The following is a 23423-nucleotide window of genomic DNA, read 5'->3' as shown; positions in this document are numbered from 1 at the left end:
TTCTTAGCTATGTACATTTGATTCAAAAACCAAAAACTGGCTTTGGATTGCTAGCTACTCTTTTTGTGAACCCTTCTTTGTTCCTCAAGCTTTCATTTGAAACGATTTTGTTCTGCCATATTTCATGGGGATTGACTGAGTATCATAAGCCCCTCTCAGTACCAGACAGGGAGTCATTCCTGATATAATGTGTGAATAGATCCACCAACTGAATCTGTCATACCCAGAAGTCACCCATTTATAATAGAAAATCAGTGTGTTTGATTTAGATGCTGGACGGAACATGCATGCATGCAGGTAGCTAAGGATGACACTGTATTAAAGTGTTGCTTCATAGGTTGTTTAGAGCATCCTATATACACTGCACTTTATTTGGCACTCTTGGACTACAATCTGAATATCATAGCGTAATACTAACCCACTAGAGCTCCAGTGAAGATTGTATGTGTGCTTGGTTCAGATACAACTTCACTAATCTCTACCAGGGTTATCATTCCTCAACTAGTTGTCAATACTTACATATTAAATAGCTAACACTTTCATCTGTGTTTGTTGTTTTTGCCCATCAGCAATGAACAATGACCATAGTTGACAGATCTTCAGAGAAGTCTGACCTTGAGTCAGTCGGGTGCAAGCGCTCCCCCTTCAGTAGTGGAGACGGGATGGACAGCAGCTGCTCCAGCTGGGGGGTGGGCCCCTCACCCAATGACACCCCCAGGGTGAAGACAGGCGGCTGCCTGGGCCCCACACCTGGAGCTACCATCTACAGCAGTGCGACCCACTCAGTGGATCGGCCCAAGGAGCAAGGTGAGAAGATATGGTTTGTTAAATCAAAAGGTCTCTTGATGCTGGGTAAAAACGAAGGCAAATACCTGCACTCACTGTAAATGTATTCACTGTGTGTGCTGAGGGAATTCCCGCCCAATTGACCGACTGAACAGGTTTCCTAGGTGTTGTGTGTCTTTTCTCTATGGCATGGCAAGTTATGTAAGCATGTTGTACTGTGAGGGGAGGTAATCAATCGCTTAATGTAGCCCCAAGCAAATGACCCAGAATGAGGTTCTCTCTTGTAGAACCTACTGTGTGATGTCAGTAATAAAGACAGCATCTCTCTGCCCTCTGCTCTCACCTAGCACTCCATCGCTTGTTTCCAAGTTCCATATAAACAAAACGTAAAACTTTCTTTAAAAGTCTTTTCCGCCTGTGACTAATCTCAGTGTTTTTATTTGTGTTTCCCCACCCTCCCCAGTGGTGCTGAGCAGTGGGGACGGCATTGGCCTCCCCCAGAAGGTCCTGTTCCCTATGGAGCGGCTCAACTTGAAGTGGAGCCAGATCCACCGCATCGGAGCGGGCCTCCAGAACCTGGGAAACACCTGCTTCCTCAACTCGGCTCTGCAGTGTCTCACCTACACCGTTCCCCTCACCAACTACATGCTGACCCGGGAACATTCCAAAACATGTATGTGAATGAAGATATAACCAATCTGGTTTCCAGACCTGTTTAGAATGACTATTTTGGTCGTGATATATTGAATTTTAAACAATTGTATTGAGGAATGAAGTTAATCGGAACAGAATGCTGGAAGATACGGTACAACATGCCTCTTATCCGATTAACCTCCATATCTGTTCCCCTTTAGGTCATGAGCCTGGTTTCTGTATGATGTGCACCATGCAGAACCACATCACCCAGGTCTTTGCTAACTCGGGGAACGTCATCAAGCCCATTGGTGTCTTCAATGAACTAAAACGTGAGTGTCCACTCACAATCAGAAAAAAAACTATATTACTATTTAAATATATGCTTGATGGAAATATGTGTTGTTGTAAAAAAAAATAATAATAATAATAATAACTGCCTGCAATCACATCAGAACAAAACAAAAAAACATATTTGCTGTATCAAAATAATAGATATATGGACAATATGACCAGCCTGTCAGCTAAATAGTTTTCCCTCCAAAAATGCAAAGAGAGTTGGATAGCATCACAGGTGCCAAATCCAGGGAACACACAGTATCTTCAGAACATTTATTTTCCCTCCAAAAAAGTAGAAGGTGCTATCAATTTATTTTGGAGGGAGAACTATTTGACAGACAGCTTCTTAGCAATAGCATTCTATGCTTCCACCAAAATACCAAACGATAAGTAACAGCTAACCATAACCATGTCAATGTGATTGTTTGATGCTCTCAAGTGTTTGTCAACTGTATGGTTTCGTCATCTACCTGCCCTGTTACACCCGGTAGGGATCGCAAAGCACTTCCGCTTAGGGAGTCAGGAGGATGCCCACGAGTTCCTGCGACACACAGTGGATGCTATGCAAAAGTCCTGCCTGCCTGGAACCAAGTAGGTGTTACTGAGGGAGTTATGGAAATCAGTGTTCAGCCACTAGGATGTAGTGTACTTGGATCTGACCTACATTCATATTTAGCTTAGAATACAGTGAGACATGATTAATAGATATGTTGCAATGACCCTCGCTTATAGAAGCGACCCTTAAAACTGACTGTAGCAAGCTCTACAAAAAAATGAAAAAATAACTTTTTGTTTATAAAAGTTTCAATGTTTTGATTATGCATTCATGGGGGGACATGCATACATGTAACAAGGGTAGGCGCAATAAGCCACGGCTTCAGCCTACACCTTTTTGGTCCTGATGTTATAAATTGTGACTATGTACATTTTCTTATATCTGTATTGTGAATTGTATAGGGGACCAAAATAAACATTCTCAAACTCAAACTCTCAAACTCTTGTGGATAGTGGATTTCCTTTCTGCGCCAACAGGTTACCTTTCTGTAATTATCTTTGCTCTATTTCCTCTGCTGTCTCTTCCCCTTTATTTCTTCTCCTCAAAGGGCTGTAACAGTTTGTGTTGCTAATGGTTAATAAACGAGTATCTTGATTTGAGAATGTACTGTAGTACAGACTGGCTGACTATTAGGAATAATTCATTCACATTTTGAGTAGTTTGTAGTTTGTCTTTTTAATTCTTCTGACATTTCTTTTTTCAATAGATTGGACAGGCAAACGCAGGCAACCAGTTTTATCCACCAAGTCTTTGGAGGGTACCTACGATCCAGAGGTAAGTTATTGGTCCAAACTTGCATTGCTCATTTGTATGCTGCTTATACTGTATGTATGTTGCTTACCCGTACAAAGTTAGCAAAGAAAAGCACTGAATCTTCAATGCTCAATCTTTCACAGTAAAATGTTTAAACTGCAAAGCAGTCTCTGACACGTTTGACCCCTACTTGGATGTCGCATTGGAAATAAAGGTAACACACAATTATACATAATCATTCTGCTGTTTCACATCAATCAAGTACCTTTTACAAGAATTATTCATCGTGATATGAGATATTGGTAATAAGTAAATAATTGAGAATTGTGTCTGTCGTCTTGCAGACGGCTCCCAGCATAACCAAGGCACTGGAGCAGTTTGTCAAGCCAGAGCAACTGGATGGAGAGAATGCATACAAATGCACAAAGTTAGTATATACCTGTATTCATTTATTTGTGCAGCCTATTGAGTTTTGATTCCTCACATCATAATGGAATGCAACTGACTAAAACCTGTCTGCAGGTGTAAGAAAATGGTTCCAGCCTCAAAGAGATTCACCATCCACCGGAGCTCCAACGTGCTCACCATCTCACTGAAGCGCTTTGCCAACTTCAACGGGGGCAAGATTGGAAAGGTAAGATCATTTTGGGAATATTTGGATTCAGGTTTAGAATGTTAAATGCAATAGGGTATTTTTTCCTCTTCTCAGACAATCAGAAATGCCTTAGTTATTTTGAAGATGTACCCCCGGTTCGTTTCCCTGTGTGGTGCTGACCACGTCCTTACTCTCCTTACTCAGGACGTGAGGTACCCCGAGTACCTGGACCTTAGGCCCTTCATGTCCCAGTCCCACGGGGAGCCCCAGGTCTATGTTCTGTACGCAGTGCTGGTCCACTCAGGCCGTAGCTGCCATGCTGGACACTACTACTGCTACATCAAGGTATCACACACACACACACACACACACACACACACACCCCCCTCATAAAAATTCAGTTCACCAGTGCATCAGCCAGTCTCATTTTGCTCAGAATTAGATGTTGATGTGATGTGACGTTAACAGTCCTCTTCTTAATTCTCAGGCCAGTAACGGGCAGTGGTATCAGATGAACGACTCCTCGGTGTCTGTCAGTGACATCAGATCCGTTCTCAACCAACAGGCTTACGTGCTCTTCTACATCAGGTGAGTACCACAGAGGCGCAAAGACATTTCACAACTTACATTTCTTGTGCATGCCCCCCCCCCCTTGTTTTTATCACGAAAACATCTTGTTGTATTCCGGCCGCCAGGTCACCTGATCTGAAGAACGGAGGGGACTGTAACCTCGTGAGCCGCACCCCAGGCCAGTCGTCCCCGCGCCCTGTCCTCACGCCCCGTGTCAACCTCGGGCCTCGCCACAACTCCACCGGCTTCATCGGCCCCCAGCTGCCCCCAAACATGGCTAAGGTACAGCCTCTATACTGCACTGTATACACACACACACTCTTTGATTGTCATATGAGCCTCCACACGCAGCTTCACACCACATTGGCATGATACTTAATGATAATTCTGATGATTATTAAAGATCAATGAATGATAATACTGTATTCACAGCAAGCTCGCGTACCAGTGTTTCGCACAGATTTGTTTTTGGCAGGGCACATGAGTACACATCCAGCGATCCCATTACCATTTACTCATTTTCTATTGAGTTCTATCTAAGCCAAAACTCCAGACAGGGGGGTCCGCCCCACCTATTCAATGGTAAGGGAAACAGCAGTGTGTAATGAGGCTTGTAGCTAACTTATTTTGGTTGTTTCACAGAACACCCTTCACGTCAACGGGAACGGCTCTCTAAGAGACAATCCATCTGGCTCCAAGCCTAGCACCAGCAGTGGCGGCCTCGGAAAACCGAGCCACGTGCTGCCCTCCGCCTCCTCTTCTTCATCCTCCTCGTCCGCCATCTCCTCAAACCCACTCTGCCGTCCCACTGGGATCCCCGACCCTGCTCTCCTTCTACAGAAGCTCTCCTTCTACATTGGCCAGGGCAAGCAGATCCGCCCCTCCTCATCCTCTTCTTCAGCCTCAGCTTCCTCCTCTTACGTCCAGCCGTCCGCCTCCTCCTCTTCCTCTTCCTCACAGTCTACCTCAGCCTGTATGTCCGCCCCTCGCCCGCCTCGTGTGAACGGCACGTTAGCCAGTAATGGGAATCACGGCTCCTCCTTCCTGGTGCCGTACGGCCACGAGTCATCAGAGGAGTCTGATCAGGAGGGCGGCGCTCTAGAAAACGGCCTGGCCAAGCCTAATTTCAACGGGAGGAACGGAGGAGACGTCTACGGACCGGCCCCGCGACCCCAGCCGGCCGTTAAGACCAACGGTGCTGGTGGGAGTGAGGCTGGGGCGCACCACAACAGTAACGGCATCGCCAAACCCAACCAGAACGGTCACCAGAACGGACACCACAAAGTCAATGGCCTCAAACACACTGACAAGGTACTTAGTCAAATAACATGCCAAAACGGTAGCATAGAATAGTTTCTATCTGATAAAGTGTGGTTATCTGATATCGGGCCACGTATAGGATTGTTGTCATGGTATTTGGCTGCTTGCAAGGACAAGAGAAGAAGGTATTGTTGTTGAAATACTATTGCAAAGCATTATCCTGCAGTATGTCATCATGTCATTATCCTGCAGTATGTAATCATGTCATTATCCTGCAGTATGTAATCATGTCATTATCCTGCAGTATGTCATCATGTCATTATCCTGCAGTATGTAATCATGTCATTATCCTGCAGTATGTCATCATGTCATTATCCTGCAGTATGTCATCATGTCATTATCCTGCAGTATGTCATCATGTCATTATCCTGCTGTATGTCATCATGTCATTATCCTGCCGTATGTAATCATGTCATTATCCGGCAGTATGTCATCATGTCATTATCCTGCAGTATGTAATCATGTCATTATCCTGCAGTATGTCATCATGTCATTATCCTGCAGTATGTAATCATGTCATTATCCTGCAGTATGTAATCATGTCATTATCCTGCAGTATGTAATCATGTCCTGTCAATATTTTCATCAGTGCGCCCATTGATGTTTGTGTTTGTGGTCTGTTGCAGGTGTCTAGCAGTGGTCCTGGGCTGTCGTCTGGTGTGGGTCCAAGCATAGCTAACGGTCACGGGCTGTCGTCTGGTGTGGGTCCAAGCATAGCTAACGGCAGGGAGTCTCATCACAGTCGGCCAAGGTGAGACAACCCTCACACCTCCAGGCACTGTGCAGATTTCAATGATTTTAAATGATGATATTAAGAATGTAATTGTATTAAGCCTGTATGCTTTTCTTCTTCTTTTTTTTCTAGCAAAGAGGTATATAATACCCAGGCCACCCCTTCTCAGAGTGAGAGTCTGCATGGTGCAGTTAGTGAGGGTCGACTCTCCCTTACACCAGAGATATGCGCCTCCACCCATGACAACGGAGCTAATCCGCTCCCTCACCACGCACCATCCTCTACTGCTAGTTCGCCAATGCCCACTGCCACCATGAACACACATCGGAAGACAGAGAGGAGAGCTCAGGGGAGCGCCTGGCCAAGAAATGACTCCGAGAACATGGGTGAGCAGTGAGAGCTAAACGCTACATAGTGCCCTTTTAAATAGTTCATGTTATAGTGAACTATGCGATACTACTGTGTTCATTAAATAAAACTGTACACAGCCAACATGTGATATTAGTGTAGGCTACAATACGTGGTTTTGACCTGATTGTGTTTTCTTCTTCTCTTTCTCTTCAGGAGCTCAGACGTGGATTCCCTTGACCGGGCTGCAGACGCCAGCTCCTCCAAACACAAGAAGAAGAAGAAAAAGAAGCGGAGGCACGACACGGAGGATGAGTCGGACAGGTCGGGGGGCGAGAGCCACTCCCCCCAGAGCTCAGAGGGGCACCGGGCCCCTCACTGTGACCCCTGTGGGAGCAGGGCAGGAAGCAGTGAGTAGAGGCCGAACCGGAAGCGCCGTTACCATGGCGACGACCATGTCAACGACCACTCTCCTAATAAACAACGCCGCACCGACTACGATGACTTCAGCCTCCCTTCTGGTCATGCATCGCCAACGGCACCCCATCAAGGAAGCAGTGAGGAGAGGCCGAACCGGAAGCGCCGTTACCATGGCGACGACCATGTCAACGACCACTCTCCTAATAAACAACGCCGCACCGACTACGATGACTTCAGCCTCCCTTCTGGTCATGCATCGCCAACGGCACCCCATCACAGCGCACCACAACCCCATCTCAATGGACACAAGGATTAAAGGATTAAAACTTTTAATAATTTTTTTCATTCTTAGGCTTCTCTCTGTCTAAAAATAACAAGTGCTTCTCTGTTCATAAGACCAAGGACTTCCTCGTAGTGAGATGAAGTCACTGACACTGATCTAGGGTCAGTTTTGGGTTTTCCCCGTGAACACTAAAGGATATTACTTATTTGTGGTTGGTAAATTGATCCTAGATCCATGGGAACTAGGGAGTGGCCTCTAGTGATGACCTGGTCACACTGACCACATGATCCTTCACTGGGGATTTTTTGTTTGTTTTATGTTCATGTTTTCTTGCCAAACCTTGTGAATGAAATGTACTACCTCCAACCAAATCTCATATAATTTGACCAACATGACATAGGGCCGGTTGCTCAGACAGGGCTTAAATAAAGACAGGACTAGGCCTAATCTTGACTAGTTAAACTAGGTAATTTAAGCCGCTTGCATGAAAGTATCTCAACTGTGGCTTAGTAAGTCGGAGACTATGGAGTCCTGGAGTAAGCTAAGTAAGCCTTATTGCAAACACCTGGATTAAGCCTCATTTGAGGGAGGCGGAGCCAGGCTAGTTCATACAATGGTCCCCATGAAAACCCGGAATGGAACAGAAATTATGATATTAAGAATGTAATTGTATTAAGCCTGTATGCTTTTCTTCTTCTTTTTTTCTAGCAAAGAGGTATATAATACCCAGGCCACCCCTTCTCAGAGTGAGAGTCTGCATGGTGCAGTTAGTGAGGGTCGACTCCCCCTTACACCAGAGATATGCGCCTCCACCCATGACAACGGAGCTAATCCGCTCCCTCACCACGCACCATCCTCTGCTGCTAGTTCGCCAATGCCCACTGCCACCATGAACACATCGGATGTAGGAGCTAATTCGCTAACCGATGCCCAGAGGGCAAGTAGTTCCACTACGCACCCCAACAACCAGACGGCCTTATCCACCCAGCCGACACCCTCCCTCGACACCCCGGTCACCTCTGCCTTCTCCAAGCCCCCGCCTGGCCCAGCCCCGGGGGCCTCTGTGGGCCTGGTAGCCCCACACAAGTACGACACCAGGGAGATCCAGAGAACTGTCTCTGAGACCGACAGCCTGGCCACAGGGCCGGAGCGACGAGAAGAGGGCAGAGAGCCCCATCTGGACAAGCCCAGCTCCAAAGACGAGGGCAGCAGGGCAGAGCCAGAGAAAAACCACGGCCACCTACGGGAAGACAGAGAGGAGAGCTCAGAGGAGCGCCTGGCCAAGAAACGACTCCGAGAACAAGGGTGAGCAGTGAGAGCTAAACGCTACATAGTGCCCTTTTAAATAGTTCATGTTATAGTGAACTATGCGATACTACTGTGTTCATTAAATACAACTGTACACAGCCAACATGTGATATTAGTGTAGGCTACAATACGTGGTTTTGACCTGATTGTGTTTTCTTCTTCTCTTTCTCTTCAGGAGCTCAGACGTGGATTCCCTTGACCGGGCTGCAGACGCCAGCTCCTCCAAACACAAGAAGAAGAAGAAAAAGAAGCGGAGGCACGACACGGAGGATGAGTCGGACAGGTCGGGGGGCGAGAGCCACTCCCCCCAGAGCTCAGAGGGGCACCGGGCCCCTCACTATGACCCCTGTGGGAGCAGGGCAGGAAGCAGTGAGGAGAGGCCGAACCGGAAGCGCCGTTACCATGTCGACGACCATGTCAACGACCACTCTCCTAATAAACAACGCCGCACCGACTACGATGACTTCAGCCTGCCTTCTGGTCATGCATCGCCAACGGCACCCCATCAAGGAAGCAGTGAGGAGAGGCCGAACCGGAAGCGCCATTACCATGGCGACGACCATGTCAACGACCACTCTCCTAATAAACAACGCCGCACCGACTACGATGACTTCAGCCTCCCTTCTGGTCATGCATCGCCAACGGCACCCCATCAAGGAAGCAGTGAGGAGAGGCCGAACCGGAAGCGCCGTTACCATGGCGACGACCATGTCAACGACCACTCTCCTAATAAACAACGCCGCACCGACTACGATGACTTCAGCCTCCCTTCTGGTCATGCATCGCCAACGGCACCCCATCAAGGAAGCAGTGAGGAGAGGCCGAACCGGAAGCGCCGTTACCATGGCGACGACCATGTCAACGACCACTCTCCTAATAAACAACGCCGCACCGACTACGATGACTTCAGCCTCCCTTCTGGTCATGCATCGCCAACGGCACCCCATCACAGCGCACCACAACCCCATCTCAATGGACACAAGGATTAAAGGATTAAAACTTTTAATAAATGTTTTCATTCTTAGGCTTCTCTCTGTCTAAAAATAACAAGTGCTTCTCTGTTCATAAGACCAAGGACTTCCTCGTAGTGAGATGAAGTCACTGACACTGATCTAGGGTCAGTTTTGGGTTTTCCCCGTGAACACTAAAGGATATTACTTATTTGTGGTTGGTAAATTGATCCTAGATCCATGGGAACTAGGGAGTGGCCTCTAGTGATGACCTGGTCACACTGACCACATGATCCTTCACTGGGGATTTTTTGTTTGTTTTATGTTCATGTTTTCTTGCTAAACCTTGTGAATGAAATGTACTACCTCCAACCAAATCTCATATAATTTGACCAACATGACATAGGGCCGGTTGCTCAGACAGGGCTTAAATAAAGACAGGACTAGTCCTAATCTTGACTAGTTAAACTAGGTAATTTAAGCCGCTTGCATGAAAGTATCTCAACTGTGGCTTAGTAAGTCGGAGACTATGGAGTCCTGGAGTAAGCTAAGTAAGCCTTATTGCAAACACCTGGATTAAGCCTCATTTGAGGGAGGCGGAGCCAGGCTAGTTCATACAATGGTCCCCATGAAAACCCGGAATGGAACAGAAATTATGATATTAAGAATGTAATTGTATTAAGCCTGTATGCTTTTCTTCTTCTTTTTTTCTAGCAAAGAGGTATATAATACCCAGGCCACCCCTTCTCAGAGTGAGAGTCTGCATGGTGCAGTTAGTGAGGCTCGACTCTCCCTTACACCAGAGATATGCGCCTCCACCCATGACAACGGAGCTAATCCGCTCCCTCACCACGCACCATCCTCTGCTGCTAGTTCGCCAATGCCCACTGCCACCATGAACACATCGGATGTAGGAGCTAATTCGCTAACCGATGCCCAGAGGGCAAGTAGTTCCACTACGCACCCCAACAACCAGACGGCCTTATCCACCCAGCCGACACCCTCCCTCGACACCCCGGTCACCTCTGCCTTCTCCAAGCCCCCGCCTGGCCCAGCCACGGGGGCCTCTGTGGGCCTGGTAGCCCCACACAAGTACGACACCAGGGAGATCCAGAGAACTGTCTCTGAGACCGACAGCCTGGCCACAGGGCCGGAGCGACGAGAAGAGGGCAGAGAGCCCCATCTGGACAAGCCCAGCTCCAAAGACGAGGGCAGCAGGGCAGAGCCAGAGAAAAACCACGGCCACCTACGGGAAGACAGAGAGGAGAGCTCAGAGGAGCGCCTGGCCAAGAAACGACTCCGAGAACATGGGTGAGCAGTGAGAGCTAAACGCTACATAGTGCCCTTTTAAATAGTTCATGTTATAGTGAACTATGCGATACTACTGTGTTCATTAAATACAACTGTACACAGCCAACATGTGATATTAGTGTAGGATACAATACGTGGTTTTGACCTGATTGTGTTTTCTTCTTCTCTTTCTCTTCAGGAGCTCAGACGTGGATTCCCTTGACCAGGCTGCAGACGCCAGCTCCTCCAAACACAAGAAGAAGAAGAAAAAGAAGCGGAGGCACGACACGGAGGATGAGTCGGACAGGTCGGGGGGCGAGAGCCACTCCCCCCAGAGCTCAGAGGGGCACCGGGCCCCTCACTATGACCCCTGTGGGAGCAGGGCAGGAAGCAGTGAGGAGAGGCCGAACCGGAAGCGCCGTTACCATGGCGACGACCATGTCAACGACCACTCTCCTAATAAACAACGCCGCACCGACTACGATGACTTCAGCCTCCCTTCTGGTCATGCATCGCCAACGGCACCTCATCAAGGAAGCAGTGAGGAGAGGCCGAACCGGAAGCGCCGTTACCATGGCGACGACCATGTCAACGACCACTCTCCTAATAAACAACGCCGCACCGACTACGATGACTTCAGCCTCCCTTCTGGTCATGCATCGCCAACGGCACCCCATCACAGCGCACCACAACCCCATCTCAATGGACACAAGGATTAAAGGATTAAAACTTTTAATAAATGTTTTCATTCTTAGGCTTCTCTCTGTCTAAAAATAACAAGTGCTTCTCTGTTCATAAGACCAAGGACTTCCTCGTAGTGAGATGAAGTCACTGACACTGATCTAGGGTCAGTTTTGGGTTTTCCCCGTGAACACTAAAGGATATTACCTATTTGTGGTTGGTAAATTGATCCTAGATCCATGGGAACTAGGGAGTGGCCTCTAGTGATGACCTGGTCACACTGACCACATGATCCTTCACTGGGGATTTTTTGTTTGTTTTATGTTCATGTTTTCTTGCCAAACCTTGTGAATGAAATGTACTACCTCCAACCAAATCTCATATAATTTGACCAACATGACATAGGGCCGGTTGCTCAGACAGGGCTTAAATAAAGACAGGACTAGGCCTAATCTTGACTAGTTAAACTAGGTAATTTAAGCCGCTTGCATTAAAGTATCTCAACTGTGGCTTAGTAAGTCGGAGACTATGGAGTCCTGGAGTAAGCTAAGTAAGCCTTATTGCAAACACCTGGATTAAGCCTCATTTGAGGGAGGCGGAGCCAGGCTAGTTCATACAATGGTCCCCATGAAAACCCGGAATGGAACAGAAATTATGATATTAAGAATGTAATTGTATTAAGCCTGTATGCTTTTCTTCTTCTTTTTTTCTAGCAAAGAGGTATATAATACCCAGGCCACCCCTTCTCAGAGTGAGAGTCTGCATGGTGCAGTTAGTGAGGGTCGACTCTCCCTTACACCAGAGATATGCGCCTCCACCCATGACAACGGAGCTAATCCGCTCCCTCACCACGCACCATCCTCTGCTGCTAGTTCGCCAATGCCCACTGCCACCATGAACACATCGGATGTAGGAGCTAATTCGCTAACCGATGCCCAGAGGGCAAGTAGTTCCACTACGCACCCCAACAACCAGACGGCCTTATCCACCCAGCCGACACCCTCCCTCGACACCCCGGTCACCTCTGCCTTCTCCAAGCCCCCGCCTGGCCCAGCCACGGGGGCCTCTGTGGGCCTGGTAGCCCCACACAAGTACGACACCAGGGAGATCCAGAGAACTGTCTCTGAGACCGACAGCCTGGCCACAGGGCCGGAGCGACGAGAAGAGGGCAGAGAGCCCCATCTGGACAAGCCCAGCTCCAAAGACGAGGGCAGCAGGGCAGAGCCAGAGAAAAACCACGGCCACCTACGGGAAGACAGAGAGGAGAGCTCAGAGGAGCGCCTGGCCAAGAAACGACTCCGAGAACATGGGTGAGCAGTGAGAGCTAAACGCTACATAGTGCCCTTTTAAATTGTTCATGTTATAGTGAACTATGCGATACTACTGTGTTCATTAAATACAACTGTACACAGCCAACATTTGATATTAGTGTAGGCTACAATACGTGGTTTTGACCTGATTGTGTTTTCTTCTTCTCTTTCTCTTCAGGAGCTCAGACGTGGATTCCCTTGACCAGGCTGCAGACGCCAGCTCCTCCAAACACAAGAAGAAGAAGAAAAAGAAGCGGAGGCACGACACGGAGGATGAGTCGGACAGGTCGGGGGGCGAGAGCCACTCCCCCCAGAGCTCAGAGGGGCACCGGGCCCCTCACTATGACCCCTGTGGGAGCAGGGCAGGAAGCAGTGAGGAGAGGCCGAACCGGAAGCGCCGTTACCATGGCGACGACCATGTCAACGACCACTCTCCTAATAAACAACGCCGCACCGACTACGATGACTTCAGCCTCCCTTCTGGTCATGCATCGCCAACGGCAGCCCATCAAGGAAGCAGTGAGGAGAGGCCGAACCGGAAGCGCCGTTACCATGGCGACGACCATGTCAACGACCACTCTCCTAATAAACAACGCCGCACCGACTACGATGACTTCAGCCTCCCTTCTGGTCATGCATCGCCAACGGCACCCCATCAAGGAAGCAGTGAGGAGAGGCCGAACCGGAAGCGCCGTTACCATGGCGACGACCATGTCAACGACCACTCTCCTAATAAACAACGCCGCACCGACTACGATGACTTCAGCCTCCCTTCTGGTCATGCATCGCCAACGGCACCCCATCACAGCGCACCACAACCCCATCTCAATGGACACAAGGATTAAAGGATTAAAACTTTTAATAAATGTTTTCATTCTTAGGCTTCTCTCTGTCTAAAAATAACAAGTGCTTCTCTGTTCATAAGACCAAGGACTTCCTCGTAGTGAGATGAAGTCACTGACACTGATCTAGGGTCAGTTTTGGGTTTTCCCCGTGAACACTAAAGGATATTACTTATTTGTGGTTGGTAAATTGATCCTAGATCCATGGGAACTAGGGAGTGGCCTCTAGTGATGACCTGGTCACACTGACCACATGATCCTTCACTGGGGATTTTTTGTTTGTTTTATGTTCATGTTTTCTTGCCAAACCTTGTGAATGAAATGTACTACCTCCAACCAAATCTCATATAATTTGACCAACATGACATAGGGCCGGTTGCTCAGACAGGGCTTAAATAAAGACAGGACTAGGCCTAATCTTGACTAGTTAAACTAGGTAATTTAAGCCGCTTGCATGAAAGTATCTCAACTGTGGCTTAGTAAGTCGGAGACTATGGAGTCCTGGAGTAAGCTAAGTAAGCCTTATTGCAAACACCTGGATTAAGCCTCATTTGAGGGAGGCGGAGCCAGGCTAGTTCATACAATGGTCCCCATGAAAACCCGGAATGGAACAGAAATTATGATATTAAGAATGTAATTGTATTAAGCCTGTATGCTTTTCTTCTTCTTTTTTTCTAGCAAAGAGGTATATAATACCCAGGCCACCCCTTCTCAGAGTGAGAGTCTGCATGGTGCAGTTAGTGAGGGTCGACTCTCCCTTACACCAGAGATATGCGCCTCCACCCATGACAACGGAGCTAATCCGCTCCCTCACCACGCACCATCCTCTGCTGCTAGTTCGCCAATGCCCACTGCCACCATGAACACATCGGATGTAGGAGCTAATTCGCTAACCGATGCCCAGAGGGCAAGTAGTTCCACTACGCACCCCAACAACCAGACGGCCTTATCCACCCAGCCGACACCCTCCCTCGACACCCCGGTCACCTCTGCCTTCTCCAAGCCCCCGCCTGGCCCAGCCACGGGGGCCTCTGTGGGCCTGGTAGCCCCACACAAGTACGACACCAGGGAGATCCAGAGAACTGTCTCTGAGACCGACAGCCTGGCCACAGGGCCGGAGCGACGAGAAGAGGGCAGAGAGCCCCATCTGGACAAGCCCAGCTCCAAAGACGAGGGCAGCAGGGCAGAGCCAGAGAAAAACCACGGCCACCTACGGGAAGACAGAGAGGAGAGCTCAGAGGAGCGCCTGGCCAAGAAACGACTCCGAGAACATGGGTGAGCAGTGAGAGCTAAACGCTACATAGTGCCCTTTTAAATAGTTCATGTTATAGTGAACTATGCGATACTACTGTGTTCATTAAATACAACTGTACACAGCCAACATGTGATATTAGTGTAGGCTACAATACGTGGTTTTGACCTGATTGTGTTTTCTTCTTCTCTTTCTCTTCAGGAGCTCAGACGTGGATTCCCTTGACCAGGCTGCAGACGCCAGCTCCTCCAAACACAAGAAGAAGAAGAAAAAGAAGCGGAGGCACGACACAGAGGATGAGTCGGACAGGTCGGGGGGCGAGAGCCACTCCCCCCAGAGCTCAGAGGGGCACCGGGCCCCTCACTATGACCCCTGTGGGAGCAGGGCAGGAAGCAGTGAGGAGAGGCCGAACCGGAAGCGCCGTTACCATGGCGACGACCATGTCAACGACCACTCTCCTAATAAACAACGCCGCACCGACTACGATGACTTCAGCCTCCCTTCTGGTCATGCATCGCCAACGGCAGCCCATCAAGGAAGCAGTGAGGAGAGGCCGAACCGGAAGCGCCGTTACCATGGCGACGACCATGTCAACGACCACTCTCCTAATAAACAACGCCGCACCGACTACGATGACTTCAGCCTCCCTTCTGGTCATGCATCGCCAACGGCACCTCATCAAGGAAGCAGTGAGGAGAGGCCGAACCGGAAGCGCCGTTACCATGGCGACGACCATGTCAACGACCACTCTCCTAATAAACAACGCCGCACCGACTACGATGACTTCAGCCTCCCTTCTGGTCATGCATCGCCAACGGCACCCCATCAAGGAAGCAGTGAGGAGAGGCCGAACCGGAAGCGCCGTTACCATGGCGACGACCATGTCAACGACCACTCTCCTAATAAACAACGCAGCACCGACTACGATGACTTCAGCCTCCCTTCTGGTCATGCATCGCCAACGGCACCCCATCACAGCGCACCACAACCCCATCTCAATGGACACAAGGATTAAAGGATTAAAACTTTTAATAAATGTTTTCATTCTTAGGCTTCTCTCTGTCTAAAAATAACAAGTGCTTCTCTGTTCATAAGACCAAGGACTTCCTCGTAGTGAGATGAAGTCACTGACACTGATCTAGGGTCAGTTTTGGGTTTTCCCCGTGAACACTAAAGGATATTACTTATTTGTGGTTGGTAAATTGATCCTAGATCCATGGGAACTAGGGAGTGGCCTCTAGTGATGACCTGGTCACACTGACCACATGATCCTTCACTGGGGATTTTTTGTTTGTTTTATGTTCATGTTTTCTTGCCAAACCTTGTGAATGAAATGTACTACCTCCAACCAAATCTCATATAATTTGACCAACATGACATAGGGCCGGTTGCTCAGACAGGGCTTAAATAAAGACAGGACTAGGCCTAATCTTGACTAGTTAAACTAGGTAATTTAAGCCGCTTGCATGAAAGTATCTCAACTGTGGCTTAGTAAGTCGGAGACTATGGAGTCCTGGAGTAAGCTAAGTAAGCCTTATTGCAAACACCTGGATTAAGCCTCATTTGAGGGAGGCGGAGCCAGGCTAGTTCATACAATGGTCCCCATGAAAACCTGGAATGGAACAGAAATTATGATATTAAGAATGTAATTGTATTAAGCCTGTATGCTTTTCTTCTTCTTTTTTTCTAGCAAAGAGGTATATAATACCCAGGCCACCCCTTCTCAGAGTGAGAGTCTGCATGGTGCAGTTAGTGAGGGTCGACTCTCCCTTACACCAGAGATATGCGCCTCCACCCATGACAACGGAGCTAATCCGCTCCCTCACCACGCACCATCCTCTGCTGCTAGTTCGCCAATGCCCACTGCCACCATGAACACATCGGATGTAGGAGCTAATTCGCTAACCGATGCCCAGAGGGCAAGTAGTTCCACTACGCACCCCAACAACCAGACGGCCTTATCCACCCAGCCGACACCCTCCCTCGACACCCCGGTCACCTCTGCCTTCTCCAAGCCCCCGCCTGGCCCAGCCCCGGGGGCCTCTGTGGGCCTGGTAGCCCCACACAAGTACGACACCAGGGAGATCCAGAGAACTGTCTCTGAGACCGACAGCCTGGCCACAGGGCCGTAGCGACGAGAAGAGGGCAGAGAGCCCCATCTGGACAAGCCCAGCTCCAAAGACGAGGGCAGCAGGGCAGAGCCAGAGAAAAACCACGGCCACCTACGGGAAGACAGAGAGGAGAGCTCAGAGGAGCGCCTGGCCAAGAAACGACTCCGAGAACATGGGTGAGCAGTGAGAGCTAAACGCTACATAGTGCCCTTTTAAATAGTTCATGTTATAGTGAACTATGCGATACTACTGTGTTCATTAAATACAACTGTACACAGCCAACATGTGATATTAGTGTAGGCTACAATACGTGGTTTTGACCTGATTGTGTTTTCTTCTTCTCTTTCTCTTCAGGAGCTCAGACGTGGATTCCCTTGACCGGGCTGCAGACGACAGCTCCTCCAAACACAAGAAGAAGAAGAAAAAGAAGCGGAGGCACGACACGGAGGATGAGTCGGACAGGTCGGGGGGCGAGAGCCACTCCCCCCAGAGCTCAGAGGGGCACCGGGCCCCTCACTATGACCCCTGTGGGAGCAGGGCAGGAAGCAGTGAGGAGAGGCCGAACCGGAAGCGCCGTTACCATGGCGACGACCATGTCAACGACCACTCTCCTAATAAACAACGCCGCACCGACTACGATGACTTCAGCCTCCCTTCTGGTCATGCATCGCCAACGGCACCCCATCAAGGAAGCAGTGAGGAGAGGCCGAACCGGAAGCGCCATTACCATGGCGACGACCATGTCAACGACCACTCTCCTAATAAACAACGCCGCACCGACTACGATGACTTCAGCCTCCCTTCTGGTCATGCATCGCCAACGGCACCCCATCAAGGAAGCAGTGAGGAGAGGCCGAACCGGAAGCGCCGTTACCATGGCGACGACCATGTCAACGACCACTCTCCTAATAAACAACGCCGCACCGACTACGATGACTTCAGCCTCCCTTCTGGTCATGCATCGCCAACGGCACCCCATCAAGGAAGCAGTGAGGAGAGGCCGAACCGGAAGCGCCGTTACCATGGCGACGACCATGTCAACGACCACTCTCCTAATAAACAACGCCGCACCGACTACGATGACTTCAGCCTCCCTTCTGGTCATGCATCGCCAACGGCACCCCATCACAGCGCACCACAACCCCATCTCAATGGACACAAGGATTAAAGGATTAAAACTTTTAATAAATGTTTTCATTCTTAGGCTTCTCTCTGTCTAAAAATAACAAGTGCTTCTCTGTTCATAAGACCAAGGACTTCCTCGTAGTGAGATGAAGTCACTGACACTGATCTAGGGTCAGTTTTGGGTTTTCCCCGTGAACACTAAAGGATATTACTTATTTGTGGTTGGTAAATTGATCCTAGATCCATGGGAACTAGGGAGTGGCCTCTAGTGATGACCTGGTCACACTGACCACATGATCCTTCACTGGGGATTTTTTGTTTGTTTTATGTTCATGTTATCTTGCTAAACCTTGTGAATGAAATGTACTACCTCCAACCAAATCTCATATAATTTGACCAACATGACATAGGGCCGGTTGCTCAGACAGGGCTTAAATAAAGACAGGACTAGTCCTAATCTTGACTAGTTAAACTAGGTAATTTAAGCCGCTTGCATGAAAGTATCTCAACTGTGGCTTAGTAAGTCGGAGACTATGGAGTCCTGGAGTAAGCTAAGTAAGCCTTATTGCAAACACCTGGATTAAGCCTCATTTGAGGGAGGCGGAGCCAGGCTAGTTCATACAATGGTCCCCATGAAAACCCGGAATGGAACAGAAATTATGATATTAAGAATGTAATTGTATTAAGCCTGTATGCTTTTCTTCTTTTTTTCTAGCAAAGAGGTATATAATACCCAGGCCACCCCTTCTCAGAGTGAGAGTCTGCATGGTGCAGTTAGTGAGGGTCGACTCTCCCTTACACCAGAGATATGCGCCTCCACCCATGACAACGGAGCTAATCCGCTCCCTCACCACGCACCATCCTCTGCTGCTAGTTCGCCAATGCCCACTGCCACCATGAACACATCGGATGTAGGAGCTAATTCGCTAACCGATGCCCAGAGGGCAAGTAGTTCCACTACGCACCCCAACAACCAGACGGCCTTATCCACCCAGCCGACACCCTCCCTCGACACCCCGGTCACCTCTGCCTTCTCCAAGCCCCCGCCTGGCCCAGCCCCGGGGGCCTCTGTGGGCCTGGTAGCCCCACACAAGTACGACACCAGGGAGATCCAGAGAACTGTCTCTGAGACCGACAGCCTGGCCACAGGGCCGGAGCGACGAGAAGAGGGCAGAGAGCCCCATCTGGACAAGCCCAGCTCCAAAGACGAGGGCAGCAGGGCAGAGCCAGAGAAAAACCACGGCCACCTACGGGAAGACAGAGAGGAGAGCTCAGAGGAGCGCCTGGCCAAGAAACGACTCCGAGAACATGGGTGAGCAGTGAGAGCTAAACGCTACATAGTGCCCTTTTAAATTGTTCATGTTATAGTAAACTATGCGATACTACTGTGTTCATTAAATACAACTGTACACAGCCAACATGTGATATTAGTGTAGGCTACAATACGTGGTTTTGACCTGATTGTGTTTTCTTCTTCTCTTTCTCTTCAGGAGCTCAGACGTGGATTCCCTTGACCAGGCTGCAGACGCCAGCTCCTCCAAACACAAGAAGAAGAAGAAAAAGAAGCGGAGGCACGACACGGAGGATGAGTCGGACAGGTCGGGGGGCGAGAGCCACTCCCCCCAGAGCTCAGAGGGGCACCGGGCCCCTCACTATGACCCCTGTGGGAGCAGGGCAGGAAGCAGTGAGGAGAGGCCGAACCGGAAGCGCCGTTACCATGGCGACGACCATGTCAACGACCACTCTCCTAATAAACAACGCCGCACCGACTACGATGACTTCAGCCTCCCTTCTGGTCATGCATCGCCAACGGCAGCCCATCAAGGAAGCAGTGAGGAGAGGCCGAACCGGAAGCGCCGTTACCATGGCGACGACCATGTCAACGACCACTCTCCTAATAAACAACGCCGCACCGACTACGATGACTTCAGCCTCCCTTCTGGTCATGCATCGCCAACGGCACCCCATCAAGGAAGCAGTGAGGAGAGGCCGAACCGGAAGCGCCGTTACCATGGCGACGACCATGTCAACGACCACTCTCCTAATAAACAACGCCGCACCGACTACGATGACTTCAGCCTCCCTTCTGGTCATGCATCGCCAACGGCACCCCATCACAGCGCACCACAACCCCATCTCAATGGACACAAGGATTAAAGGATTAAAACTTTTAATAAATGTTTTCATTCTTAGGCTTCTCTCTGTCTAAAAATAACAAGTGCTTCTCTGTTCATAAGACCAAGGACTTCCTCGTAGTGAGATGAAGTCACTGACACTGATCTAGGGTCAGTTTTGGGTTTTCCCCGTGAACACTAAAGGATATTACTTATTTGTGGTTGGTAAATTGATCCTAGATCCATGGGAACTAGGGAGTGGCCTCTAGTGATGACCCGGTCACACTGACCACATGATCCTTCACTGGGGATTTTTTGTTTGTTTTATGTTCATGTTTTCTTGCCAAACCTTGTGAATGAAATGTACTACCTCCAACCAAATCTCATATAATTTGACCAACATGACATAGGGCCGGTTGCTCAGACAGGGCTTAAATAAAGACAGGACTAGGCCTAATCTTGACTAGTTAAACTAGGTAATTTAAGCCGCTTGCATGAAAGTATCTCAACTGTGGCTTAGTAAGTTGGAGACTATGGAGTCCTGGAGTAAGCTAAGTGAGCCTTATTGCAAACACCTGGATTAAGCCTCATTTGAGGGAGGCGGAGCCAGGCTAGTTCATACAATGGTCCCCATGAAAACCCGGAATGGAACAGAAATTATGATATTAAGAATGTAATTGTATTAAGCCTGTATGCTTTTCTTCTTTTTTTTTTCTAGCAAAGAGGTATATAATACCCAGGCCACCCCTTCTCAGAGTGAGAGTCTGCATGGTGCAGTTAGTGAGGGTCGACTCTCCCTTACACCAGAGATATGCGCCTCCACCCATGACAACGGAGCTAATCCGCTCCCTCACCACGCACCATCCTCTGCTGCTAGTTCGCCAATGCCCACTGCCACCATGAACACATCGGATGTAGGAGCTAATTCGCTAACCGATGCCCAGAGGGCAAGTAGTTCCACTACGCACCCCAACAACCAGACGGCCTTATCCACCCAGCCGACACCCTCCCTCGACACCCCGGTCACCTCTGCCTTCTCCAAGCCCCCGCCTGGCCCAGCCCCGGGGGCCTCTGTGGGCCTGGTAGCCCCACACAAGTACGACACCAGGGAGATCCAGAGAACTGTCTCTGAGACCGACAGCCTGGCCACAGGGCCGGAGCGACGAGAAGAGGGCAGAGAGCCCCATCTGGACAAGCCCAGCTCCAAAGACGGACGCTCCTCCGTGGAGAGGGAGCGGGAACCCCCACGTGACCGTGAAAGGGAAAGGGAAAAGGGGAGGCACCGACGGTACTCTTCTGACAGGGACCGAGACAGAGACCAACGGTACCACCGGGACTGTAGCCGAGAACGGGATCGCGACACAGACCAGTGGGACCACCACCGGTCCTACAGAGACCGCTCGCCCAGCCGGGACCAGCACCACCGGGACTGGGAGACGGAGCGCCGCTGGGAGAGGAACTTCCACCACCCCAGAGACAGGGACAGGTGCCACCACCACTACCACCACCATCACCACCGATCCAGAGACGAGAGGGAGAGGAAGGATTACGGCTCCCACAACTACCCCCACAGGGAGGAGCCCCACGGCCGCTCAAGGGGGAGAGAGGAGGGCCGGGAGAGGGGCGACGGCAAGGAAAGAGACCTCCCCGCTAAGGAGGAGACCTCCTTGCCCGCTCTGACCTCCACCAAGGCCAAACACTCACCCCACCGTCGGGCCCTCTCACCAGCCCTCAGCAGGGCAGAGCCAGAGAAAAACCACGGCCACCTACGGGAAGACAGAGAGAAGAGCTCAGAGGAGCGCCTGGCCAAGAAACGACTCCGAGAACATGGGTGAGCAGTGAGAGCTAAACGCTACATAGTGCCCTTTTAAATAGTTCATGTTATAGTGAACTATGCGATACTACTGTGTTCATTAAATAAAACTGTACACAGCCAACATGTGATATTAGTGTAGGCTACAATACGTGGTTTTGACCTGATTGTGTTTTCTTCTTCTCTTTCTCTTCAGGAGCTCAGACGTGGATTCCCTTGACCGGGCTGCAGACGCCAGCTCCTCCAAACACAAGAAGAAGAAGAAAAAGAAGCGGAGGCACGACACGGAGGATGAGTCGGACAGGTCGGGGGCGAGAGCCACTCCCTCCAGAGCTCAGAGGGGCACCGGGCCCCTCACTGTGACCCCTGTGGGAGCAGGGCAGGAAGCAGTGAGGAGAGGCCGAACCGGAAGCGCCGTTACCATGGCGACGACCATGTCAACGACCACTCTCCTAATAAACAACGCCGCACCGACTACGATGACTTCAGCCTCCCTTCTGGTCATGCATCGCCAACGGCACCCCATCAAGGAAGCAGTGAGGAGAGGCCGAACCGGAAGCACCGTTACCATGGCGACGACCATGTCAACGACCACTCTCCTAATAAACAACGCCGCACCGACTACGATGACTTCAGCCTCCCTTCTGGTCATGCATCGCCAACGGCACCCCATCAAGGAAGCAGTGAGGAGAGGCCGAACCGGAAGCGCCGTTACCATGGCGACGACCATGTCAACGACCACTCTCCTAATAAACAACGCCGCACCGACTATGATGACTTCAGCCTCCCTTCTGGTCATGCATCGCCAACGGCACCCCATCACAGCGCACCACAACCCCATCTCAATGGACACACAGGTTAAAATACACATTCATTGGGTTCAATAGTATGATAATAGATTGTAATTATGATATGAATGCAGTCAATATGTCCCAGAATCTATTCATGATGATAATGATTTATAACTGATGATATCAAGAACATGTAACACACAATGAGATCCCAAATATTTGAACGTGGTGCTTAAAGCAGATGGGAGAAGGGAACTTTTCCAACAAACTGACCAGGGATGGAAAAGTTCACGTCTTCTCTTTGGAGGAGTTGACCTCAAATTTAGCAGAAGTTCTGCACATAAACCAGTTGGAAAGTGCAGAAGCAGAGGAAGAAAATGAAACTGATCTGCAGCCTGCTCTAACTTATAGGACACAAGAAGAAGCCATGACAAGACTTGTTGAAGAGAAAAGGAAGTTGTCCGAGAAATTGAGTGCATCAAGGAAGAAAAGACAGACAG

At 49.7% G+C, this 23423-nt stretch overlaps 1 protein-coding gene across 1 annotated transcript; it reads left to right on the top strand.

Moving 5' to 3' along the window:
* Positions 1-578: 578 nt before the first annotated feature.
* LOC308156134 (ubiquitin carboxyl-terminal hydrolase 42-like) lies at positions 579-7051 on the top strand (the record flags this gene model as incomplete). The annotated part of the gene is made up of 14 exons (XM_080529490.1): positions 579-807; positions 1250-1459; positions 1641-1751; positions 2250-2349; positions 3021-3088; positions 3211-3281; positions 3412-3494; positions 3590-3701; positions 3867-4007; positions 4150-4250; positions 4358-4514; positions 4875-5543; positions 6179-6303; positions 6850-7051. The coding sequence occupies 14 exons, from the start codon at positions 579-581 to the stop codon at positions 7049-7051; spliced, it is 2379 nt and encodes a 792-aa protein (XP_080385616.1).
* Between the last annotated feature and the right edge of the window lie 16372 nt (positions 7052-23423).

This window comes from Nansenia antarctica (assembly GCF_963989245.1).
Source record: "Nansenia antarctica genome assembly, chromosome: 4".
In the NCBI taxonomy this organism is placed as follows: Eukaryota; Metazoa; Chordata; class Actinopteri; order Argentiniformes; family Microstomatidae; genus Nansenia; species Nansenia antarctica.
The sequence above is the reverse complement of the archived record's forward strand: the minus strand, read 5'-3'. Positions and strand labels throughout refer to the sequence as shown.